Raw genomic sequence first — 26,731 nt, forward strand, 5'->3', positions numbered from 1 at the left:
AGGAGGAATGAAGGATTCCTCAGACTGGTTTCAAAACAGGAGTGAGAAGGTCTCGCCTCTCTTCTCCATTTTTCATTTTTTTTTACTTCTACCAAACATGGTGATTTCTCTCTTCTGTGTCAAGAAGAGCACACCTGAATATTTTACTTCTTCTCCCCTCACTTCCTGCCTTCCTTCCTACTGTCCTAGACCTCGAGCAATGCATTTGAAGGAGAGAGATGAGTCACCCTTCAAAGTCGGGGCTTGGCTGTTAGTTGGTCGTGTTCCTACCTGTTTCATACATGCAGAAAAGTGACCTAACGAGGGCCTCATCATCCGCCACACTGCGTTACATCGGACCTGCTGCCGTCTGTCTCTTTGTCTCTATTGTGTGGGGCTATTTCGCCTCAGGCTACGCATACTCTACCTGCCTCTGTTAGCACTAGCGTTATCTGTTAGCTGCACTGTATTCCACAGACACTGGCCCTGTGTGTTCACAGCCACTGTTTCTGGCCCCGTGCCAGAGGACAAAGAAGCAAAGGATTTCATCATTATTTACAGACAAAACAAAGCTTTGAGACTCTCTGAGTTATCCTTCGGATGATTCTTCGCTGCAGTACTGCGGCGTAGGTTTTGTCTTCGGCAGAAGTTAACTTGTTGTGAACTTGCGTGGATAGATTACGGGGAGGGGGGCATACATACCACAACAATGGCGGCTTTATGCAACGACATGATGTCACGACTCTGTCATCTGCTTTCAACTTCTTCTTGAAGTCTGAGAATAGCAGAGCTTTTTATTTTTTCTAGAAGAGGCCTTCGGCAGTAACGGTCACCTGTGGATACGAACTGTACATCTGCAAACAAAAGGCCTGCTGAGGAATGCGGTGTCTCTCATGCCCATGCAGGTCCTAAGACCTCTCCTGCCTCAGCATGGGCCAAAATGTGCGGCTGTCAAAAACAACACATTGACCTCTGCTCCTTTTTTTTAATGCGCATACATTTTTCACAGCCTGTGGCGGAATGCAACCTTTTGAATAATCAACACTGTTCTTGGGCTTGAAACAAAAATGCCTCCAAGTGTTACGAGCAGTGGTTGCTTTAGGCTGTGTTTTTTGAGTGTGCACGTGTAACTACTGAACGAGCCACAGCTGAGTAAAATATTACACGAGTGCAGATCTGAGCGTGAGTTTGCTTTGAATACTACTTTATACAAGCCCCCCCACACACACACACACACCCACCCTTCTTTTCATAATGGTTTCTCCACAGGCTATGTGGCCTATCGACGACAATGGTGGCCAGGCCCCCCTTTTATAGCCGTGACATTAACACACGCCCACGATTAGCATATGAGAATGGTGTGCACACTTGAACTCGCCGTAGTGTCAACAGTCCCTAGGAGCGCTACAAGAGCTTCTTTTGTTTTCATTTGTTTGAATTAGCTTTGGTCCAGATTCTGATGTTGACACAAAAGGTACCAGACCGTGACCGCCGCAGCCCAGCCGTGAACCTTCTGCTGACAAATTGCTGCTGTGATTGAATAACACGGAATGAATAAGTGTGGTCGGAGCCTTTTTGGAGACTGACCGGCGTACAAATGCCGAGCCAGTCAAGTCCCTTACCGCCGATGCATGGAAACATTCTTCAGTGCTAAATTGATTTGGAAACACGTGTGTGTAACATCCCCGCCTATTTTTTGACATTTTACAACGTTTGTCTTGTTCCTCCAGGAATGTGTGTCGGTGTAGTTGATCCCCTACATGCTGCCGTCTGAAGAAAAGAGCAGGAAGCATGGACGTGGAAGACTTTCCTCCCCCTCCTCCTGAAAGTAAAGTCAACAAAGCATTGTCTCTCTCACACACACACACACACACACAGCACATGCGGCTTGGTGTGAGCATGCTACTTTGTTTTGCCGACCCCCCCCCCCCCCCCCCCCTCTTTTCATGATAGTTTCTCCACTGGGTGTGGCCTATCGATTACAATGGTGGCCACGCCCCTTTATACCCGTGGCATGGCATTACTTTGATTGATTGTAAGTGTTGTCACACATATTTCTGTCTGTTTTTAGAAAAAGATTACAGTATTGGACCAGAAGTATCGCCTGCTAGCTTATGTGGGTCGTCTTGTGGTCACGTCACTTCCTGGGGGGGGGGGGGGGGGGGGGGGTGAAGATGGACAGTGGGAGTAAACGGCACAGATTCCGCTCTTCTTCTTCTTCTCCGCTGAGAAGTGTGTGGGCAGAGGAGCGAGGAGGCTGAAATGTGCTGTGCTGCTGTGAATACCAGACAATGTGCCTCAGTAATATACTGATGCAGCGACACACACACACACACACACACACACAGCCTCCGGGGATTGACACAGGCCAGAGAAATGCTTCGTCTCCTGCTGGCCAGTCACTTGCTTTGTTGCCAGGGCGATGCTGGAATGGATCGTAACCCAGTGACTCATTCGAGCGGTCTATTATGTAGTAGAGTGGAGACGGGCCCGCAGAACAGAATCCATATTGTCATTATGAATCGACAATGGGCACCTCAGCAAGGGTGGATGTGTGCGCTTCATGATATTATACAAAGGATGAGAGAACTCCTCATGGTTTGGTTGTGGATGTAGTTTAGAAGGGCTGTAAGATCCTCACATAACTGTATTTGTACATGTATGTACTCATGTGTGCTTGCACTGTAAAGTCAGGTCCACATCCAGCAGCACAGTCTCCATAGTTAGGCTGCTGGCACATTAGGGCTGTCATTTCCAGTCAATACCACAATATAAAACTTGTGTTTTCTGTTTAAAAAGTACAACCGTCCGAAGATAGGAAGTACTACTCGCCCACTTTTTTAAAGTGCTAACATCTCCAGTCTGTTATGGAGCGCACAGCTGATAGGTACGTGGTTTCTTTACATTACGTGACATAATGCTGTTAGGACGTGATGCGTCCGAGTTCTCTGTCATCATATGAAATGTCTTATTCGGTTTTGAATACATATTTTGAAATCAGAATATTCGTTAACAGCCCTAACATCCATACAGCCGGCCATCAGTGGTCTCATGTACTCATGGCTGCAGATGTACTACTGAAGGGCCGGTTGTGACTCGTCATTTGGCCAAATCCACTCCAATCAGGCCCTGTTGTACTCTGACAAAGTCCAGTGTTTCACGTCGACGCCACAGAGGTAGGATCTGCGTCCACATCGGGGCAGTTATGAGCGTATGAATGTATACATGCCACAGTCCTGACTATGAGCCAGCTAGTTGGACCTTATCTCAGTGTCATTACTGGAACACATGGAAAAAGACAGATAGCATCTCTGCTTCCAGGTCTGCTCTGTGCACCTCCTCTTTTCGTGGCAACTGTAGTCGTGGCTGCAGATGGACGAGGGGTCGCAGTGTTGACCTGGAGCATGAGTCACAGACCGTTCCTTCACACGCTACAGCGTGGAACAACCACCTGTCACAGCCGGAGGGGTTGTTCCGGTGATTTAGTAGCTGTGTGTACATTGCGCCGAGGGACTTCAAAGTTACTGCGGGTTACTTGGGGAGTTTCTTTTTGAGTTAAGATTTACTTGGTCACTTTCAATGGACCGTGCAACTCAGAAATGTCCGGGGGAAGAAAGGGAAAGGTCAAAATGCCGAAACTCGGGATCGAACCGGTGACCTTTAGACATCTAAAATGAACCTGCGCAAACTTGGAATTTTTCTGCTTTCTTTGGGAATCACAGGATATGAAAATCCGGCTTTTTTAGACTGTAAGTTAATACACTGAAGCTGTGGCTACTGATGAAAGTGCTCTCGAAGAATGTGCGGTATGCTCTGAAGCAAAGCTGTGACAAAGATAGAATATCATCCTTAAAGTTTCAGGTTGGCCCAGCGACACTTAAGGGTTAAATGGTGCGATTGGGAGTTCCTTCCATTCAGGCTCTGTGGTTTATCCTTCTGTGAACCCAGTTTAAAGGATTGCCTAATATCTTGATGTTTTCTTTGCTGAAGTCTTTTCTTTTTTCTTTCACCCCGCCACTGAATGAAACCTGAAATACTTTCATTCACACATTCAGCTCGGGGGCCCAAAAACATGAAGCCAGCTGATGAAAGTCGAGCCTTGGCATTTCCTAATCCGTCAACTCTCTCTTGCTCCTTTTTACTAAGCTCTCCATGACTCTGGGCCCACGCTCTGTTCATCAGATCAGAAATAATGCAACGCTCCCGCTGTGCTCGTCACTGAAGGGAGTAGCGGCCCTCCTTCCTGCGGGCCTAATTGCAGTGTGGAAACTGGAAAGACATTTGTTCCCTTTTCCTGTCTGCTGCCAAGCGAGTGCGCTGATGCGAGTGTGACGCCCTTTTTGAACGTTAACTACACCTCCCAGCTCTGCCCTACTTTGTCTTTGCTATGAAGTAGAGCAGCTGGTGTGCTGTTTTTGGGTGCAGAAACCGATCCCCTCGTGTAAGAAAACATACCGCTGTCGTAGACCCCCCCCTTAATTATAAGTCTGTTTGTGGCTCGGTGTTTTAACTTGAAGCAGCCCAAGCACTAAAACTGCCACCCACAGCGTATCTGTAAACACTCTCTAAAGGAGTGAAATTATATGATTATTGAGTTAAATCCCACCTAAATTTAACTTTTGTTTGGCCAAATCCTGAAAAGCCTACAGTGTGGTGTGATTGTCTGTCATTCTGTATGTTATTAGCCGAAGGTAATTTGTATACAAAGCATGTATCTACTCGGCTGTTGTAGTAGATAAACGGGTCAGAATCTTCCAGAAGTTTAGATATCAGTACTTTATTTAATAGTATGCTTGACGCTTTCCTTTAACAGGACTTCTCTTTTTTTTCTTTTTTTTCTTTTCAGTGTTGGCCGACAGCGTCTCCTTCGCAGATGAAGACGAGGGGGAAGCCTTCGACTTTGATGACAGCGGTGATGACATCCCTGAGGCTGAACGCCTGCCCCCTGCACCTCCAGCCCCCCTTGCCCCAAGCACCAATGATCAGGACAAGACGAGGGTCGGACCCCCCGAGGGCCATCTCACCGGCCCGGACCCCCCAGCACCTTCCGACGCAGCTCCATCATCAGCAGACACAACAGTTGCCACAAGCGGATCCTCAGCAGCAGCAGCAGGTGGAGCAACAGCAGCAGAAGGAGATGGGACATCTGCTGCTGAGGGCACTGATGAGATGGAGACAGATCTACCACCACCTCCACCCCCTCCTCTTGAAGATGACGCAGAGACGGATCCTGCGAGACCAGGTTTGCATCCCAAAAGTGTATTGGCAGACGTTTCTCTGCACGACAGTGTTTGGAAATTAGTTTGCTGCAAATAACGGCAATTAAAAAGATTCTCCACATTCCCCTTCCATGTTTGTGTACATTATCTGGCTGTGATCGAGCCCCTTCAGCTCATGCTAAGGTAGGGCAGCCTGTCTCTCTCATGAGCCTGTATCTCTGGCTGCCTGGTGCTGGACTTTGTCTGGCTTTTATCACTGAAAGCCTTGACAGCAGCAGCAGCAGGAAGCGCTAGGCTCTGCTTGTTCACTCATTCTGTTGTATTGCAGTGAAGGGATGTCAACACTGCACACGTTTTTTCAGGTTTTCCCCTTTTAAAGCATGTGTGATTTGAACACTCACAGGCCTTGCATTTCCATCATGAGAAATCTCTATCGACTATATTTCATAACGTATATCTTCTGATTCTCACCTCTCAGAATGCCACATGGTACCCTGATCTTCTGTGCCCTTAACCAGAGCTGCTTGCAAAGGCTCATCCAGAATGACACTTTGGGAAAGTGACTTTCTTGAGGTGGACCACCCGATCAGTTTCTAGTAAAAGAATACTTTTTACTAGCGCGAAGGTGCCTGGAAAATAACAGAAAAATGCCTAAAAGCCGCTGTGTGATGGGATGCTCTACAAACAGGTTAATGAACTAAGTTTTGATACGCTAACGAACCGAAATACTGAGCTGTTAAGAAGACAAAAGTGAGGCATCAGCAGGAAGACTGGGAACACTGTGGGACCCTGACACTCGGTAGTGTTACGTGTGCAGCAAGCATTTTGTCCAAGTGTCAGTTTTAGGCTAACTATGTGTCAGTCAGAGACTTCATTTAGATTGCAGTATCATTCTCCCTGACGTGGTATTTTGTGACGTATCTTCTGTCGCCCACTAGGCAGTGAAGGCCAGGGCAAGTCCATCAGTGACCCTCACCCTCCACAGGCTGTCCCCAGAAGCTCCTCCCAGGGCAAAGTCAACCCCTACTCTGTGATCGACATCACCCCTCTCCAACTGCTGCAGCAGCAGCTCGAGCAGCAGCAGCAGCAGCAGCAGCATGGACCCTCCTCCGCCGCTTGCTCGCCAACGGAGCCCAAGGAGCCGGAGGGAGAATCCCAGGATATCCCCAGCAGCCCCGTTAGCATCACTTCAGGATACTCTGTCCCAGTGCCCTGTGGCTACGCAACCCCCTCTGGAGTGCCGCTCATCACACCAACGTACACCACACCCGTCCTCATTCGGCACCTCTCCATGGATGAGGATGGTAAAGTAGAGCCCAGAGAGAAAAGTCTCTTGTTTTGCTTTTTACTTTTGAGAGGAATTCTTCCCTCTCCTTTTCTCACTAGAGATACAATGCAATGACGCGTAAATGCTGTCTCAGCTGCTTCTATCCTCCGGCCTTTCTGCTTTCTCTTGTTTTTCCCAAAGCCTTGCCACAAGGAAGTAGGGGCTAAATTTAGCCCCCCCCCAAAGATCTGCGCTGTGCTGTGAGGATTTTCCGGTTTCCTTAAAATCTGGCAACAGCTGAGCCCGAGCCTGTGGCCGGGCTCAGCTGTTATTATCTTACCACGGTCACACCACATTGAAATACTCGTTGAGAGTCATAGATGTGTGTGTGATGTAGAAAATTATTTTACATGTTTTGCAGTGTTGTCATCTGCAAGTTCTGGCTATGACATGCAGTTATCTCTATTCTTCTTATAGTTTTATCATTTTTAAATTGGGTACATTTGTGAAGTGAAATTTGTGGAAGCACATTGATACGAAAATATCATCTTGACTAAATCGACTGGTAATTGAGGAGATACCGACTCGTCAGTGACACCTGGAGGCGTATGAGGAAAAGTACAACGGAGTTTCTTAATCCGTTTATTGTTCGTTATTTGCGTTTGCTTGACATGCGGCATGCTGATTTCTGGAACAATTATATTGAGGATACATTAAATATAATAAATGTGTCCTTCATTCCATGCTCTTAACGATACAATAGTAAGCGTTGTAGGTTTCCTCTCAGGAATGTGTTCTCTCTTTGTACCTGCAGTCACTGTGGTTGGGACTGTCAACACCTCTGCAGACAGGTATGTTTCATACTAAGCAGCTGAAGCAAGTCTATACCAGTCCTTTAGTACATTTAGGTCTTATGTCTCAAGAAAAGTACGCAGAGTATACTTTCCACTTTCAGTTACAGTCATGCTTACTAAACCCTTTCCAGTGTGTAATACATTACAAACCCCCTCATGCCATAGATATAGCTTGTATCATTGTATTAATACAGAAAATGAAGTTATTTATTGGTTTTCTGCCTAAGAAAATATTTGCTTGCAGAGTTGTAATTGTTTGCATGTTTTCTCAAGTGTTTTCACTGAAGAGTCTCCACCTATTCGAGAAGAGGACGCTTTGGCTAAATGGGCATCCGATCCCGCCAACACTGCATGGATGGAAAGTAAGGAGCGATGCCCACAACAGTTGCACATCTTGTCGGGATGCATGAATCATTTTCATGGAAAGAATGCTGCTGTTGTGTCAGTTCCCTGTACTTGCCTCTGCACACACAGTGCATGCCTTCAGGGGGATATTATCTCTGTTTCTTCTTTTGACGCTGCTGAATTCCCAGACACTTCCTTCCCTGTTATTTTGAGGAAGCACAGCCGTGTGTGTGCTTTTTCTACATTGCATCCTGTTTGTTGTGTGACGTGACAAATCAGGCACTAGTTGTTGTGAACGGCTCTTTTTATGCTTCAGATCCAGACGAGGTGATTTACGATGACGTGCCCAGAGAGAACTCTGACTCCAACACAGGTTTGTTAAAAGAAAGAAATCCTACATTTCACAAATTCAGTATTTTTGTTCCCGTCTGTAGCTTTAAGCCTGTCAGCGCTGCTCACTTTCACTTCTATTGTCCGAAGTTCTTTCGTCAAAAGCTAGGATACTAATACTCAATATACATCTGCATATACATTTATGCTGCTGACCTTTGATCGAAGAACCCTACAAATAGTTTCTGTGGGTACTTTGACTCACTAAACCTTCATTTCTGATGACGTTTTCTGTGTCTGTCCTGTTGCGTCACACAGATCCAGATGAGATGATCTACGATGACGTGGAACTCGGCGAGGAGGGCGGCTGCAACAGCTCCCTCGACAACGGCTGGAGCTCCAGCGAGTTCGAAAGCTACGACGAGGCCAGCGACGGGGAAGGTCTCCCTGAGAACGGCCTGCCGCATGCCTTCATGAGAGGGAAGCCCCCCCAGAAGAAAACGCACGTGTGTATAACAATCACACTCCCACTGCTCTGACAGCGGTGCAGACAAAACTCATATCTTATCACGTATATCACTGTACATCTGTAGGTGGGTGGATAACAGCAGTGGATTAAGCAGAGTCCTTTTTATTTGTAATTTGCAATCTTGCATTTTGTCTTGTGGCCTGTGTCTTTTCTACCCTCTACATATCTACAGACATATATCTATATATCATTGATTTAAATCCGACATATTTTCTTATATGAAGTTGTATTTTTCATTTCTAGGTTGAAACAAATCCTCTCATTGTTTTGAGAATTCAGCTTCGCTTTTTGTTTTCAGTGAACCGTGGTCAGATATTAATGATTGCTTCTGGCAAAGTAAATCATTTTGTACATGTTATGTGTTTAGTTGATACCTGATGATTTACATATGAATGCAACATTGTGAAGAAAACCAAATGGTATTGTGGTTATAGACAATTTTTCAGAAACTGTCACCTATATTTTAGGTGATTTCCCAATATGTTGTGCAGTATGTCTGCATATGTCATTGGGCCCATTAATGGGAAAAAAAATCAGCTCAAGGGAAGGAATGCTCTTTGGCAAAGTACATTTCTTCCCCTGATTCACAGTTGAAATGAGTTTAAGCTAAATAATGTTTTTTGGAAGAAGATCGGATCAGCAGTCTAGCGACACGTATATCAAGATTAAAGCGAGTTTGCTGGTAGCTCTAAGGTGCGAGGTCATTCCAAAACCATAACCAGTAACGCCTGCTTTGCTTTTGTTTAGCTCTCTCAAGATCTGACACGCTTGAAAGAACACTATGAGAAAAAGATGAAAGATCTAATGGCAAACACAGTGGGAACGGTAGAGCTGCAGCAGTTAAAACAGAAACACGAGCAGAAGGTAAACTACCTGAGGCTCACCTCACCTGCCTGTGCTAGACAGTAGTCCCAAACCCTTAACTCTCACTCTGGGCGTCTCTCACTGACTCCCCTCATCCTGCTCTGATGTGAATGACTGGTGGTACTGGTGATGGGTTTCCATTCAATTAATTTGCCTCCCTGTCTGCTGCACTCACCTGTCTCATTATACGTTCGTGCGTTGGAGGTTGTGAAGCGATTGAGTTTCAATATTTCACTGTTAAAAGTAGCTGAACGCTGTCATTCTGTGTTTCTAGTATATGTTCCTTTCAGCTGATGTCCCACTTCCTGTGTCGTTCTCTGGTTGACTTTGTTGTCCTGTATTACATGACCTGCCGTTTACCTTCATCCCTCCTCTAACACTGCTCCCGTCCTGCTTAGCTCTGAGTTTGTAGACAAATATTGAATTTGTGTTACTTTTGCGATGTAGATAATCGTGTATTTTGTCTCATCAAAGATGCAAAAGCTGGTGAAGGCAGCTAAGGAAGGGACCAAAGATGGACTTGAGAAAACCAAAGCTGCAGTGAAGAAGGGACGCTCTTTCATCAAAACCAAGTCATTCTGTCATGGTATGTAGTTTGATCTGTTAAACAGCAAATCCCTTTAGCTTTTTGTTTATGTTACATCAAACAGCAAAATGTTTCCGTCTCTTCAGCATGAAGGCTTGTTTGTTTAATTGCCGTCATGTATTCCTGGTGCTTTACTTGCTCTCTCGTCTTAAATCCTTCAGAGAGGAAGTCGGCCTGTTTTGAGGATGAGGAGTCTGAACTCTTCATTGAGGTGGACTGTTTCAATGTTGAGCCCGTGCTGTGTCCAGCACCAGCGGGTCTTTCACAGCAACAGGTGATAAACGCGCCTTTCAACGTCTAGCCCAAGTTCTGTAACTCTTTGCAGTTTTAAGAAAACCATGCCGAATGTGTTTGTGTGTTTCCGCCACAGCTGGTGAGAAGATGTATACTGGGATCTATATTGGAGAGCGAGAAGAACTATCTTGACGCCCTGAAAAGGATATTAGAGGTAAGCAAGTGCGGCTGCGGTGATTGCCAAATCCACTTTTTGAAATGTTTATCACAGTTCACATTGTCTGCTTCATCAGCAATATGAGAAGCCGCTGTCCCAGCTGGAGCCGAGGCTGCTGAGCGACAGGAAGCTGAAGATGACCTTCTATCGGGTGCGTGAGATCCTGCAGTGCCACTTCCTGTTCCAGATCGCCCTGGCAAGCCGCGTTGCTGAGTGGGACAGCCTGGAGATGATCGGGGATGTCTTCGTTGCATCGGTAAGCTGGGGTTGTAAAGCTTCTTTTTATTTTATTTTTTAACATTAGCTATGGTACCCCTGATTCCAGCTGAACCAGTTTGATATTCATGGCATTTGTGATTACATGCAGCACAGCCGCGCTCTCCTCTTTCTTACATGCGCTCATGCAGATGCAGACATTGAAGTCTGTTCTATTATAGCATATAGTCCACCTTCTTCCTGCTTAGTGACTCAGAGGCAGGGATCCTCAAAACAAAAGGCCTCATTTCTCACAGTCCCTGCTCACAACATCACTTCCTGGTTTTTGTAAGAAAATCGACTCCTGGCATGACATCAGAGGAGCAGTGAGACTCATCTGAAGTCTGCTCACTACCCTCTGTCACCTCACAATTCCTATCATCATAAAACAGCAGAACTTGCACATGTAAATGCATATACATACAGATACACACACACACACACACACACACAGCGATAGGCCTGAATTTAATAATTGGACGGGCTTATTAGAGCCTTTAGAGCTACAGATACCGCTTTTTCTTTGTCAGAGCATTTGATTGACTGCTGTCGGGATGAATTGACAATTTCAACAAATACAAAAACTTTTTTTTTGATGAAGATACCAACCTTAGCTGTAATGTGTTTTAAACATTTGTGTTCCTCCACAGTTCTCAAAGTCCATGGCGCTGGATGCCTACAGTGAGTATGTGAACAACTTCAGCACCGCAATGGCAGTGGTGAGGAAGACGTGCGCCTCCAAACCTGGCTTCCTGGAATTCCTCAAGGTTTGAGAAACAGTTGAAACCGTGTCATGAATACATGTTATCTTTTGTTCTTACTGTTGTGCTAAAGACCGCTAATTACATTACATACATATAACGGATAAATGCAAAATAAATCGACTCAAAAATGCATGGAATTAGCCTGATAAATACAACTCGGTACCCTGCTGGCATGCTTTTAAGTCCTACTGGTTTCTCGCTACCCTGCACTGACCCGTCTTCTCACCTCCAGCATCGCCAGGAGACCAGCAGCGACCGGATGACTTTGTACGGCCTGATGATGAAACCTATCCAGAGATTCCCACAGTTCATTCTGCTCCTTCAGGTTTGATGAATTCTTATTTTACAGTAATCTAGAAGACTGTGTGTGTGTTTTATTCATTGACCAGCAGAGGGAGTGCCCTACACATAAATCAAGGCGCTCTGTTTTTCAAAGTTCTTACCAACCAGAGAAATGGTCTCGGGGGAAATCAATTCCTCAGATCTCTTTTAATCTTGCCTCAGCATATTGGCTTTTCCTGTGCCTCTTGCGGAAAATATAGGACACTGGGTTGCTTTATTTCTTTTATAAAAACATGTGTAAGAGCACGTTATGTTATAAAAAAACATCAGTCATGAGGATGTGTGCTGTATAGAAAATGGATGAGAAGACAGAGAGAGCATTCTTTCAAATGCTGTTGGACACAATTATGCAGATGTATGGACAGTTGTACTGGTTAGAAAACACTGGGAGAGTGGTCCTCAGTGTGTGTGTGTGTGTGTATAAATCAGCGAACGATGACTAAAGTGTGACTTCTCTGTGCATCCTCATCAGGACATGCTGAAGAACACGCCAGTGGGTCACGCAGACCGTCTGCCCCTGCAGATGGCCCTGGCCGAACTGGAGACACTGGCGGAGAAGCTCAACGAAAAGAAGAGGGAAGCCGACCAGCGCTGCGAGATCCGCCACATTGCGAAGGCCATGAACGAACGCTACCTCAACAAGGTCCGCCCACTGCTCAGTGTGTGTGTGTGTGGTCTGAATCATCGTACAGTACGATGCTGTAGTGTAACGGAGTCCGTGTTCTTGACACATGAGGTTGTTGCACGTGCGATTGGTTTGAGTTGATGATTTACTCATTGCTCCGTCAGTACACACATTTTGGCGAATGATGTTTCGAGTCTTTGAGCATATGCTGTGGCATTTCTCTCCGTCCCAGTGTGGGCGGCCATCCGGCACTTCACATTTTTTCCAAGTATTCTCTTGCATGAATATCATATTTTTAGCGCGTGGCTTCGCACACACTACCAGCTCTCCGCAAGGTGTAATTATTTGTCTATCTGCAGCCACCCACTGTGGCATCTGTGTAGAAACATGTGTTTACAGGATACCCTATATGAGGCAGAGGAGTTTAGTTCGTATCATTCATCATCCCTTTCTCTTAGCTTCTGAGTAATGGCAGCCGCTACCTGATCCGCTCCGACGACATGGTGGAGACGGTCTACAATGAGCGTGGGGAAATCATCAAAACCAAGGAGAGACGCCTCTTCCTCCTCAATGACGTTCTCATGTGTGCCACGCCCAACATCCGGTAAGAGTGCCCGCAAACCAGACAGACCTGTCCCTGAATCTGTCCCCTAATTTGCACCTTGCGCGCAATATCCTGTAATCTCTCTACTATTTTACAAATTTAGAAACTAATTGTTGTGTGTATTTTTGTTGTGGTCTTGTTTGTATAGTTCACTTAAAGGAATGTGTTTAATGTAAGTACAATTTCCTGACGGTAAGAATCTGTCTTAAAGAGAACTAAATTGAAATGGTCAGCACACGTATGAAACTGGTGACCTCGGGTGACTTTTGACCACACTGGATCTGGAGGTTTGGACCCATATGTACCCACTGCGGCTTGCTTTTCTGCCAAGAGTGATGGAGAGCCCCCGTTCCGCGGCTTTTCAGCTCCTGTCCTGTAATTGTAACATGATGGTCACCACGTACTTCCTCTTGGAAACATGCACTGACGTGTACAAAAAAAAAGATGTTCTCCTCTTATCTTTCAAACTGCACTGATGTTTTCTTGCACTCATATTTCCTCCTCACACGGTGCCAAAGAGACATTTCTTTTCCACGAACACGGGCCACTTTGTCACATGACCTTCATCTCTTTTTCGGCTCTGCCCAGGTGTCAGGACAGCAGTGGGAGCGGCAGCGGCAATGCCCCGCCCGACCAGAAGTTCCTTCTAAAGTGGAGCGTGCCTCTGAGCTTCGTGGAAGTGCTGGAGTTCGGATCCAGCGAGGACATGGCCGACAACAGCCGCTACCCAACGTCCCGTTCAGGGGAGAAGGTGGTCATCAACGCTAAGCCAAGTATGAACCGCACTGTCACAGGTTTTAACGTATAGCTCATATTAGCTATGCTATATGCAGCTATCAATATTGCTTGCAGCATTGCAAAAATTATAGTAGTCAAGAGAGATTTGATTGTTGTTGTTGTAGCACATTCACATCTCTAGAATGGGGTCAGTCTGGACCAGACCATCCAGCCCGATGGTGTAGTTTTTTCCGTCTGCACTCCTCTGGTGTGCTGCCTTCCAAGTGCAATGATTTCAGTCTTTCCACTGGGCTCTCCCCTGTCGCAGACAGCTGCTCAGCCACTTTAAAAAAAAAAAAACACACACGAGGCATGACGAAAGTCTCTATTTTTGTGGTCGGAGCGCTGCAGTTTTTATTCCAGGATGTAGATTTTCTTTCCGTTTGTGCCGAGGTCAGTGGTGGCGAGTGCTTTGATGCCGTATTATCACTGGTCTGTCAAAGGTCTTATGTATTCAGTCGGAGGCTCAGTCTGTATGTTGCTAAATGCTCGTGGGCCTGAATCACTACCATTGGAAAAACACACTGCACTCTATAGCTCACTCTCTTTTTCTCGCACCGGCCATCTCTCCATCTCCCTCTAATCTAACATCCGCAACACGGTAACATAACGTTCAGTCTTTTGCAGCCAGGTGTCACATTTAGCATTTAATAGTTGGTGTTTATATATTTAATAGTGGTCCCACCTGCCATGTTAGATTTTTCCGCTCTTCCACAGCCTTAGAATATTGTACCCGCCTTTTTATACCCTTTTTCCTTTACCTTCATCTACCTTCACTTCAGCCGCACTTGGCACACTCTCTATTGCACCCATGTTCTTTCAGAGCCCCGGTCTCTCTCCGATACTTCACTGCGCTGTATGAAAAGTCGAGCAATTGCACGATTGTAAGTAACAGATGGCACAAACGGACAAGGATACAGTCAGGTATATATTATTTTGTTATAGCAGTTAGGTGAATTAGATGTTGTAGATAATGAAATGATGTGATCTGACCACAGTGCTTTAAAAAAGCTGACCTTCGCTCTATTCCCTTGTTCTGACTTTAGCTATTCCCCGACCAACTTCAGCTTTGTGTATGTCTCTGGGGGATGTTTGTGTGCATACAAATGTGTGCATAGTCCATGAACCGTTCAACAAGTGGAAACAATTGTTTCTCGGCCGACTGTGTGCAGCTCTGTGACAATGAAAAGGTTCTCCCGCACATGAGGTCGCCTCTTCTCATGTCCTTCTGCTTAGTTCAACTCTTCCTCTCTCCACTGCATAGCTATCAGTCCGCCAGGCAGCCCCTTCATTTCAGGTTACGTTGTCCTGCGGCTCAGTCGGTATGTCATTTGTAGATGTTTGTTTTTCGGAAGTGTGTAATTGCTGGCATGACTGCCATGTTTCCTATGATGCTGCCCGCCCGGCTTGATTTGTTTGAAAAACTCCTGGCATTTGGCACTCTCACAAAGAGCCGTCAGGAAGTTGGACCCAGGTTGAAAGGAGTTGCACAGTGGCAATTCTGTCTGTGGGAACGGTCAATTCAGTTGCTCCTTATCATTTGTACTGTTGAATACAGACTATATACAGCGAAAGACGGTTGAAAATGCACTCCTAGTCTAGCACAGACGATGCCAACATGAATATGAAGTGGAGTCTTAGGATTGTGCTCCATCATGTGACACTGGCTGTATATACGCTGTTGTAGTTTCACTTGCTCCAAGCGTGACACACCACCGAGAACACATGAGAGGTTTATTCAGCGTTTCTGCCCTGACCTGAATTCAACCCTCCGACTCGTTTTGCTGAGACAGATGAGCCATGAAAATTGCTTACAGCTCCACAAAACTGCACAACACACTCCAATACATTGATCACGTCATCGTATTGATGGTTTGAGTAAATCTACGTGACCTGTAGTTGTATTGAAAGGTGGCTATGATTTGAGCCAATGAATGAAATATAATAAGAGGTAATTGACCATGAAAACATTAAAGAAATCTAAAACCCATTGACACACGACTGTAGGCCTGCTGTGTTCTGCTCATGCATGTGTAAGGACGACAGAGAAGTTCTGTGGAAGTGAGGAGCCTCCTGTGTACAAACTCAGAGGGAGACATTTTTTGAGTAATTGTCCCAGAGACCACCTACAAATGTGGATTTTGGCGATTTTGGAGAAGGAAGGAAAGGGGGAAGAGAAAGTAGACTGGCAGCAGCAAACAAAGTCATTTTGGTGCCAAAGACTGATGCGGTTTAACAGTTTGGTCACCGATACGCACATGAACATGGTTCATGTGGTTTGCAGTTGGGTTTCGATTGGAAAGAGGCCTCTACTTGTTAATTCAGCTGTTTGATTGAATGACATGGATAACTTTTGTGTTGACAATTTTGGCCAACTGACAGGCATTCCCCCCCCGTTTGCTCTGTACAAACTATTCCTGTGTGTGTGGTTTGCCAGACCTTTGATGAGCTATGTGGTTGTGTTCAGCGCTACACAAAGCAAGCCGTTGTTTCCTTTTGATACAGCACGGTAACGATCACATAGCATCATCAGGTTTGATATTTTGCGCAAAGAAATGACGAGCGGCAAAACAACCCAACGGCGTACATGTTGCAGCATTCAGACACAAAGTAAAGAGCAGTGAGGATGATGCTTGCTGACCTCTGCACTTAATTTGAACACTTTTTTTAGTCTTTGCACAGCTTCACATCCATTGCAAGTTATTCAGAGTTTAAAAGTTGTGAATTACTGAAAACAATATATATTTTTATTTGTTATTAATAATGTTTTGCTTTTGTGTGTTTCTCTGTAGACAAGCTGTACATGGGCCCCGGTCAGTTGTACCAAGATCTGCAGAACCTGATCCATGACCTTAGCCTGGTCAACCAGATCGCCGGCATGATCAGCAGCCTCAAAGGCAACTACCAGGTACTGTGCCACTGAGCTAAAGTACATCAGGTCAACTCAATACATTTATAGTCTTCATTGTCCCTTGGGGGAAGTTTGATATATATATTTATTAATAAAAGCGCGTATAGAAATATGTCTCCATATTTAATCCAGATAAGCGTCAGTTTATCATGTCCGAAAGGGAATTGATATTTAAAAGATAAAGTACAAAAACGTTGACGTCATTACAAAGGCAAAAAATGAATAAGTCATAAATGTAATTTGTTATCAATAATGAAGTACTATTTTTGTGTTACTTTGACTAAGAGTTGGAATAGTTTCACTGTCTCTTAATATTGTTGGAAGCTTTCCAAAAGTTGACATAGACAAATGTTCCTCCCGTGCACCTCCGGACCTTTAAAATCACATTCATCGTCTTTCCCCTCAGATGTCCATAAGGGGCTGGGCTGCTATGAAGCCATATAATGTTTAAACCGTGGAATGTGCCAGAGTAGGCAATCTGTCTCTGGGAGACAAGGAGTCTCTTAAGTCTTGATTTGCACCATTTAAGTCATATCATGTGGCCACACACACACACACACACACACACACACACACACACACCCCTGTCTGTGCTCTTAGGGTGGAGGTTTAGTTTGCAGAGCACAGCATGTGTGTGAGAGGCTGTGTTTGTGCTGTGCTGGTAGGTCTGTCAGAAGCAGAGTGGGAGGCAGAGTAACAGAGAGGCTCTCAGAGAGAGAGACATGTGTCCCAGAGATGGAGGGAGGGAGACATTGATGGGAAAGGAAAGAAAGAAGTTGCTGAGATGGGCTGAGATGTTTGATCTGCACGCTGCTCGGCTTCCTCAACACTAAGTTAACTAACCTAAATGATACTGACAGTCTTGTAATATTAGATATACTTATAGCTTCTTCATACATTTTGTCCATCAATACTGATGATAATTTATAAGACAGTAAAGTGTCTATACTGCAATTAAGATTTTCAGTTTGGTTAACTGCTGTTGTAGTTATTTGTGTATGATTTGTCAGTTATAAGATACGTCTGTACTTTCAACAGCGTTTTATTCTGTTAACAAATATGGAGGAGCAAAGATGCAAGAAACCACAGACAGTCCAATACAATACAGTCCAATACAAAAACACAACTTTCAGCTTCAGAGATATGTCCGTATGTAATGTAGTGGATTGCATGTCAGTCACGGCTTTTTCTGTTTGTCATAAATTAATGTAATGTGTTTTACTGATGTTTAAATGCTCTGAAGTACAATAGTTTTATTCCCATTATTGTACACAGTCAAATATCCCCCCCCCCTTAATTTCATGACTCTCTTTCCCTCTATTTTTTTATCATTTCTTTCCATCCCTCCAATATCCCTGTGTACAGAATGTGAACTCCACAGTGGCCCAAGATTGGGTATCGGGTCTCCAGAGGCTGATACTGAAGAAGGAGGAGGAGATCAGGGCAGCTGACCGGTGTAGGATCCAGCTCCAGCTGCCTGGCAAACATGACAAGTTTGTGACACACACACTCACTCGCTCGCTCAGTCACTCACTCACGTCTCGTTTATCCTGAGTTTGTCTTTATCCCTTTTTGTCATATTTCTCCTTCCCTCCTCCCCTTGTGCCTATAGCTTTAGGAGAGAGTATAAAAGCACATTTGGATAAACAAGTTCCTCCACCAGCTCTAATCCCAGCCAGGGGAGGAAATGTGCATCAGTGTTTGCAACCAAAGGCTACCCAGTGCTGCAGCTGTTGCTTAACTCAAAGGCACATGTCACATATTTACACACCGTTATTGTCGGCACGTGGTCCCCCACGGGTGCATATCCTTTTGGCTTTTTCACACGCTCTCTCCGTCTCCCCATCCCTCACCCCTGCTGCTCTTAGCGGGTGAGATTATCCACGGGTATGTTTGGAAACACAGCTGTGCTTCTGTCATTCCCCCCCGATCCCTCAATCGCAAAGCACACAACATACTTCTTCTCACAATCAGCCAATGACAGGAGTCGCACACACACACACACACGATGCGTACATGAGCTGCTGATAGAAACGATAATTGGCATCGACTTGTATCGCTTTTCTGTCAGTGTGTCTAGTCACTCAGCATTGAATGTGCAGACTCATGTGCCCCCTCGGCTTGGATTCAAGCCAGACAGATCTGTTCATTTGAACATATCGTGTATTTTACCCTAAAAGATGCTGAGCTCACACACTGGACGTGTGTGTGTGTGTGTGTGTGTGTGTATAGAAGAATATTCAAACATGAGTACCTTTTTTAAAGCTCTATGTGAAGACTTTTATGAATTAAATATGAACTTAGTAAACTGGCGTGATGTGGAAGCCACTAACGGATTGTGAGGAGTTTTTTGTTTGTAAAGGTGAAAGTGTTTTTACCGTTATGTCTGTCGTCAAAAGCAGCAGCAGCAGCAGTTGTGAATTCTGATCTTCTGTCCAGTTGGTGTGTCACTGTTGTGCTGAGTCATCACATAGAGCTTTAAAAACAAGAACATGTAAAGTAAATCGAGGAGGAGAAAGTGGAGGCACTAAAAAAAAACCCTTCTCCTGGAATGCATTGATCGTATATTTGTGATATAACCGTGTTTACGGTTGGAGTTTTCTTCTCACGTTCTAATCACTCGTGTTTTGTTTTGGAAGGTCTGGTAAACCGACGTACTTCAGCGCAGTGTTCAACACTCTCAGCCCAGCCATCAAACAGTCGTGGATCAGTAACCTGCAGATGGCCAAGCTGGCTCTAGGTACAGTACACCGCCACTGTCTCAGCTGCTCGGTTGTCTTTGCGTATGCGTGCGTTTATAAAATATGACACCAATGTGTTGCCTGGAGTCTTTTTATTCTGATGACGGATAACTTGTGGTTCAAAAACATCTACTGCATACTGTACACATGAATGAATCGAGTGCTGTTTGTTTGTTTGGGTTACATCAGAGGAGGACAACCTGCAGGGCTGGTTCTTCGCAGAGGAGGATGGGAATCAGATCAAGAAGCAGAAACACCCTCTCTTGCTTCGACAGATGCCCGTGGTCATGTCAAAACTCCAAGAGTTCAAGGTGAGACCTTTGTCTTTCCTATAACCAGCAAAAGAAGGTTGCTGGTTATCTCAGTCAATGAGAGTGTGGTGCTAGTGATGCCAGGGTTGTGGGTTCCATCTCCGTTGGGGGCGATGCTCACATTACAGCATTGACATGTGTGGCCTGTTAACAGAGAGTTTCTCATGATGTTGGACGCTGACTGGAAATATAACGGTAACGTGTGCTGTTTCTACCTGACTTCATGTCTATTTTAATTCTCACTCTCACAGTATAAAATGACTTGTAGTCTCATGTAGGTGTTTTGCTTCAGGGCTGAACCTCTCAGACATCTTTTAGTTTTTCTTTTTCATCTTGACACTAATTAACACAAACTGGACACCTGTTTTATTTACCCTGTGGATTCCCACTCATCCGACCATGTTTCTCTCTCACCCTCTCTTATTTCTTGCCGTTCTGTGTCAGGTGGAATGTGCCGTTCATAATCCAGAGCCGCACATCAACACGGAGAGCACAGCAGATACTCCCGTCGTGGGCCATGGCTGTGTCTGGGTGAGGCATTTGTTTTTCCACTCCGCTCATGGAAAAAAAAAAAAAAGAAGCAAGGTGTTCTCTTACATTTCAACAATTGCACAAAATGAGAGCAGCTACCTCCACATATCTGGGTTTCCTCCACCCAGAGGAAGAACTCACTCGTGAGCCCTTCAACCCTGAAAGATTTAGACGAGAGGATGTAGTTTAAGTGTGTTGAGAGGCTTTAACAACTGTGTCTTGGCAAATGGCCTTGCAGTCCTCTCATTTTCAGCAACTTAGATGATTTAAGCCTCACCACTTTCTCTCAGTGAGTCTGACTTTTAGTTTTGGCAGAAAGCTGTTTTTCACTAAAAATGTGTTTCTTTAGTGTTTGCTGTACAGATGGTAGGCTTTTGATATTCAATTAAAGTGTTCTAATGTCCCCGAGAGAGGAAACAAATCTGGGACTGCAAATGATTGATTCAGTACTTCAGTTTTTCTCAAAATAACCAATGAGTGTCATCACGGTAATCACTGCTAATGCAGCGTTTCAGTCAGTCAGGGACACCGTCTGTTAAAGATATAAACATCCCTCTGGCTTGTTATTTCAATGGTGAGGTAAGATATAAACTGTTAGATTTTGGTTGTTCAACATGATTCAATGTCATAGTATGAGTATCAGTCTTATTGGATCTTGCCATTTTGAATTGGCAAGTTATGGCATAAATTGGATAAATACTTTTAAAGAGTACTTAAGTCGAATGCTTATTTGTTAAGCGCTGTCTGCTTTGTTTTGCTTATACTGCGCTTTCCATGCTGTGTAACTCTTGCAGATGTTCCGTTTTTAACCGGGGCTATATTATTTATTTATTATGAATGAAAGTATCCCTAAAACAAAAGGTGTCTTTATCTTTGTTCAGGTTGCTAGTTGCACCAACCAGATGGGCCAGATATCCATCGTGGCCATGCAGAGCTCCAGCCCTAAGGTGACCGAGTGTTTCAACGTGGAGTCCCGTATCCTCTGCATGGCCTACGTCCCGGCGGAGCAGCCTCAGGAGAATGGCGAGCAGATTCCCGAAAACAACCACGCCTCCGCAGCGAAGGCCGCTGATTCTCCCAGTGTCTGTCTGGGCATGGAGGAGGGCAGGTACAGCACACAGAGTACTTTCAATACTGTGTCTGCATTCCTTTAATATCTTTCAATGGCTACAAGTTACAATAAACGTAATTTTGTGAGACTTTTAAAGTCGTCTGTACCCGCACCATGCACACTCTTACTTTTTAATAAGAGTGCAGGCTTCTAATTCTGCATCCATAAATGATAAATGTCAGGTTTTAATTGTGCATTAATGGTGAATGTCAGCGTCAAAGAACAAGGGGCGTCTTTCTCGCCTTTTCATTTAGCACCGCAGTTAATCACTAGAGAGGGATCCAACATAGTGGCCCATCGATTTATGATGCTTGTCCACTATCAGTGGCCTATAATGCAATGTAGCGTTCAAAATGCAACATGCAGATAGCCGTGCGTATCAAAGTGTTGAGTTTGATCTGATTTCATCTCCCGTCCTGTTCAGCATCATCGTGTATAAGAGCAGCCAACGGTCCAAGAAAGTCCGCCTGCAGCATTTCTTCACCCCAGACAAGTCCACCGTCACCAGCCTGGTCCATAAGAAACACTGTCTGTACGTCGGCCTGGTCAGCGGCTCTGTGGCCGTCTACTCCAGATCACAAGGTGTGTGTTTCAGGAGGGGAGGGAAGTGTCAATTTGCGTGCCTCCTCCCGTTATAGTATCCGAGTTCTTCCTCCGCAATGTTTGTTGATGCTCTTAAACAGCCATACTTAGGGCGATTACGAGGTAAATCACTGGTTTTCTCTGAAACAGAAATATGCATTCATTGAGTTAATTAGATTTGGTTTTAACTGTGTAGGATGACAGTGTTTACCTCAATATTTAGTCTGCACCAGCCCTGAGTTTTGTAACTATAACCATTGGCCATGAGTAAGAGCACTATCGGCAACTTTGTTGTTTGATTTAACCGCTTCTAACACACTTCTGCTCACCTAATCTACCAAAATGCAACCAGCACCATATCTGTTTACTTTTTCCAATCATAGGCAGGACATTTCATGTGCTACAATGCAAAGATGGTGGAGCTCGAGGTCAGGGGTCTCCTCTGTTGAGGTTCTGTTCCCGTTTTGTTCGGTTGTCTGGGAGAAGCCAATCTGTTGTCGGTGACCTATTTAACGTCTTCCGTCCCAGACGAGTGCAGACGCATTAGAGGAGAGGATCCGAGCTTCACTCGTCCCACAGTCTTTCCCATTCTGTGTGTTGTTCCGTCTCTCATAGCGGTGCAAACAGAGGTCTCTCTCTCTCTCGCTCTCTCTCTCTGTGTGTCTGCCTGCTTTCTTTCCTCTCCATGTACTCATATGACTCAAATTGAATCTCCAAAGGAAGAACTCTTAAGTGCCCTTTTTTTTACCTTTGTTGGTCTGTGCGTGCTAAAGAGACACTGAAAGGTTACGGATGATGGCCCGAGGACAGAAGCACAGGTGGAAAACTATTCTCGCTCATTCCACAGTTGTTTGCCTGGAAAAAACATACCGACTGTATGCAACCGTTCAGGAATGTTCAGGGTTACTCATTTCTCCTTGTTTTAATGCTCATGTCTCCTCTCCCCCACCTTCATTCTCACACACACACACACACACACACACACACACACACCAGTTATGAGACACTTGCACAGAGTATGCCAGTGTTGGCAGTTTCAGAAGCCGCTTGTCATCATTCGTCACCACTGGTGAGTCGAATTAATTCCAACACGAAGGTCCTGGCCCAAGATCATCCCGTTGTTCCCTTCAACAGCTCTGTCACTTGAACGTGATGCTTGAGGCCAGAATGATGAGTCATCCCGCTGTAACGCTGCTCCAGTACTTCATCACGGTGAACGGCTCTGTCTGCACCCCATCAGCATTTAAAGTAGACTCGCGGTTTACATCGCAGAGAAGAAAGCAAGCAGAAACTAGGGAAGTGATCAGCTGTTCTTCTTTTGATGGTAAACTGTCGCGCGTTCGGAGGCAACCCTCGCAGTGAATAGTGACGAGACGTCAGAAACAAGCGAACAGATTGGGGATGTTGCTTTTTAGTCTTTTTAAAGCCATCGGGGCCGAGTTCTCCCGCTGCAGACGCAGCGTGTCTGAAGCTGGCCGCTCGGCCTCGTTCTGCCATGCTGGCTGTTTCCTTTGTGACTGACCGTGTGAGAGACGGAGAGAGAAGGGGGCAATGATTCGGCAAAGGTCATACGTCATAGCCAGACAGTCGGAACATAAACTCCGTCCCGCTTTACTCTGCCATCTTGCGTCAGCTCCTTCTTCACGTTGAGGGACTGGTGCGTAACGTCTTGTGTGTTGCAAGCGATGTCACAATATGAAAGATCATTGGCTTATTTAATCAGCGTTCACGGTCTGGTTTGTGTGCTGCTATTTGGACGCACGCACGCACACACACACACACTGGGATGAGTAGTTTATGCCAGCTGACACTGACTTGAAGGAATGCTACAGTTTAAGAAGTGAGGGATGTGGGCAGGCTTACGTAAGACTGCAAGTTGGCACTCCTTTCATTTTTATTTATTTTTTCTCCACTGTTCCTTTCCTTTTTTCCCCAGTTTCTTCTTTTTTTTTTTTTTCTTCTCTCTTTCTCATGGACATCTACCTACACAGTATGATTGTTAGAATAATATACACGGGGCACTGCTGGAATGCTAATCCCACCTAGCCCCTTCAGTGGGAGATTGCCCTCACTTCCCCAGTCATTACTGTACCTCCTGAAAGAACGCCTCTCCCTGCGTGGCACCTCGGCCTTCAATAGCCGCCTTTGTGCCTTCTCTTCACAACACCGTTGGTGAGGCCTCATTCACTTCCTGGCCTAGATTGGCTCAGGGAATGTGGTATCTGGAGGAAATTAAGTCTGTGTTCACACGGGGCAAAGCAAAAGTGCACGTCAAAGAAAATCAAGGAGCGCAATATTTTTTTTTTTACCAAATACCTTGATGTCATTATGCGACGACATTGTAAGGTTGACTATTGGTGCTTTTACAAAATATTTTAACAATGAGATGTATGATATCAATGTATTTCCAAGCCCGATTAAAAACGATCAAATGTAGAGCTTTTTTCCGTCCGCTGCTCCTACATTGGCCCCTCATTGGATGACGACATTGATTGAAATCTCAGCCAGTGTATATAATGGTTTAAGAAATGTAATGTGTTGCTATTTATCAAGGCACTGCATGGGGTTGTTTCACTGCAAGTAGAGCTGACACCGTGGGGGCCCAGGCACATGTAGAGCCGAGTGTGTAGGAGGTGCGAGTGGGATAGAGCTCGGCTCTGACTAATGCCTCGCAGCCCATCTGTATTCACAGTGAAGGCTGTGAAAACCATCAATGGCCTCTCCACCAGCATTCGCGGAGCCATAAATGCACATGACCTTTCCAGGCGACGCTTATAAAGACAGAGTGTCTGTTGTTGTGTCTTCCGTATGAAGTGAAAAACATTCTTCTGTAACGGTTACGTGGATAATTGCTAGAGGGTTACTTTGCAAAAGAGAACACAATAACACTAAAGCAGCGATGCACAGTACTGATCCTTTCTGAATGTGTGTGTGTGTGTGTGTGTATATATGTGTGTATGTATATGTGTGTGTGTGTATATTGCATTTAAACTGCGTTTTGTGAAATGCAGACTGTATTTGCTTGAGTGCTGAGGTGCCGGTGTTGTGTTTGTTGTTGCAGATGGTTCGTGGAGCTGCGAGAAGCCTACGGTGCTGAAACTGGGGGTCCTCCCTGTCAAGGCCATGCTGGCTGTGGAGGAGCACCTCTGGGCTTCAACAGGTGGACAGGTCTTCATCATCAGTGCCCACACACACTGTGTGGAGGTACGTAACCCTTGCTGGAGGCTACTATTGCGCACCATGTCTACATCATAAACGGAGCAGTTTAGCAGATGTGCGTGTGGTGTAAATAACCCTCGTATATCTGTCGGAAAGAGTACAGAGTAACATTTAAGGAACATTGAGGAGATTTACGAGTGTAAACTGCAGTTACTTAAGTATAAAGAATCACAAGTAGATGAAGGTGCCCCATTTCCCTTCCTGGGATTTCTTGATTTCATACTCTGAAGTATGGTGTGTGTGTGTGTGTGTGTGTGTGTGTGTGTGTGTGTGTGTGTGTGTGTGTGTGTGTGTGTGTGTGTGTGTGTGTGTGTGTGTGTGTGTGTGTGTGTGTGTGTGTGTGTGTGTGTGTGTGTGTGTGTGTGTGTGTGTGTGTGTGTGTGTGTGTGTGTGTGTGTGTGTGTGTGTGTGTGTGTGTGTGTGTGTGTGTGTGTGTGTGTGTGTGTGTGTGTGTGTGTGTGTGTTCTGGCCTAGGGAACGGAAGCACCTGCCATGCGTCCGGGAATAGTAGCGTTCCTGTGACATGTACTCACTAATAATCCGTTTAGCCTCATTAAGCTCATTATGTTGGACCACCTGCCTGTCTCACTCTCTCCTCCTCACTGAGGACTCAGTTACACCAGAGTGGTGACTGTAAGTTGAACAGGGGGGAGAGAGAGAGAGGCAGAGACTGAGAGGGAGAAATGGTGAGATTGATGCAGAGAAATTAGACTTAAATTTGAAAAGGCATGTAATAAATAATCAAATGTCGTTACAATTTAAATGACAATGGTTACAAATGTGTGCTAAACAAAATGCAGGGCGTTGCACCAACATTTCATGCTCCTTCGTCAACACTTTACTGTTCTGACACACTTGTGAACGGGCTCTCCTTTGCCAAATATAACTCCACCTACATGTGAAGCAATGTGTGGTGAGATTATGTAAGCAGTGGAGATGGAAAAAGCCCAGTTTATTGGTCTCCATGACCAGAGAATTCAAAATTACACTCTGCACCTATTTGAAGCTATTCTTGTCCACACTAATGAAAGAAAGGCCAAATCAAGAGTTAAAGAAAAATAATTTGTGAAAAGTGTATTTAATTTAAAGCTACTACAAGGAACTTTAATTTTGTGTTGATTTTGGCGGTTCCTGTGGACAAAGGTGGTAGTGTTTCAAAGTGCCTTTAGAAAACCTCACATTGTACTGCAGCAGGGTCTCAGTCTCCCCCACACGGTCCTGGTTGTCCCGTGCCTCCGGCCCCTCCAGTGTGCCCAGAAATACGACCACAGCCCGCTGAAGGAGTTTCTGGCGATCCTGCATGATTTCGTGTGGAATCCAGGTCCGATGGCGCCGATGACTTAGAATTAAACATTAAGAACAGCTATATAGAAATAGCCATTCGTCTGGCTTATGGTTGGGCATTTGGCCCCCAAAAAGCATTGTTGCTTTATTGTAGAAATGCGACTCGTTTGATACCATTTGGATGGTAAAGCATAATCACAGGGTCCCAGACATTACAGCCACTGACATGTGCTGCTGTAGTCTAAACAGT

General features: G+C 45.1%; 1 protein-coding gene across 3 annotated transcripts in view; it reads left to right on the forward strand.

Moving 5' to 3' along the window:
* Positions 1-26,731, forward strand: part of arhgef10 (Rho guanine nucleotide exchange factor (GEF) 10) — a 39,442-nt gene that overhangs the window by 4,263 nt on the left and 8,448 nt on the right. Inside the window, exons 2-26 of one of the 3 annotated variants that reach the window (XM_079286517.1) lie at positions 1,710-1,807; positions 4,826-5,221; positions 6,137-6,502; positions 7,280-7,316; positions 7,593-7,681; positions 7,981-8,037; positions 8,313-8,500; positions 9,271-9,387; positions 9,862-9,973; positions 10,135-10,247; positions 10,344-10,421; positions 10,501-10,680; positions 11,330-11,446; positions 11,676-11,768; positions 12,258-12,428; positions 12,869-13,014; positions 13,603-13,787; positions 16,584-16,699; positions 18,068-18,195; positions 19,342-19,442; positions 19,633-19,754; positions 20,199-20,285; positions 21,167-21,393; positions 21,821-21,978; positions 25,040-25,182. In XM_079286517.1, the coding sequence (XP_079142643.1) occupies positions 1,771-1,807; positions 4,826-5,221; positions 6,137-6,502; positions 7,280-7,316; positions 7,593-7,681; positions 7,981-8,037; positions 8,313-8,500; positions 9,271-9,387; positions 9,862-9,973; positions 10,135-10,247; positions 10,344-10,421; positions 10,501-10,680; positions 11,330-11,446; positions 11,676-11,768; positions 12,258-12,428; positions 12,869-13,014; positions 13,603-13,787; positions 16,584-16,699; positions 18,068-18,195; positions 19,342-19,442; positions 19,633-19,754; positions 20,199-20,285; positions 21,167-21,393; positions 21,821-21,978; positions 25,040-25,182 (3,564 nt within the window). In that variant the 5' untranslated portion in view covers positions 1,710-1,770. The remainder of the gene's footprint in view (positions 1-1,709; positions 1,808-4,825; positions 5,222-6,136; positions 6,503-7,279; positions 7,317-7,592; positions 7,682-7,980; positions 8,038-8,312; positions 8,501-9,270; positions 9,388-9,861; positions 9,974-10,134; positions 10,248-10,343; positions 10,422-10,500; positions 10,681-11,329; positions 11,447-11,675; positions 11,769-12,257; positions 12,429-12,868; positions 13,015-13,602; positions 13,788-16,583; positions 16,700-18,067; positions 18,196-19,341; positions 19,443-19,632; positions 19,755-20,198; positions 20,286-21,166; positions 21,394-21,820; positions 21,979-25,039; positions 25,183-26,731) is intronic. The other 2 variants (XM_079286518.1, XM_079286519.1) reach the window with 2 other exon arrangements.

This window comes from Melanostigma gelatinosum, assembly GCF_949748355.1.
Source record: "Melanostigma gelatinosum genome assembly, chromosome: 16".
NCBI lineage: Eukaryota > Metazoa > Chordata > Actinopteri > Perciformes > Zoarcidae > Melanostigma > Melanostigma gelatinosum.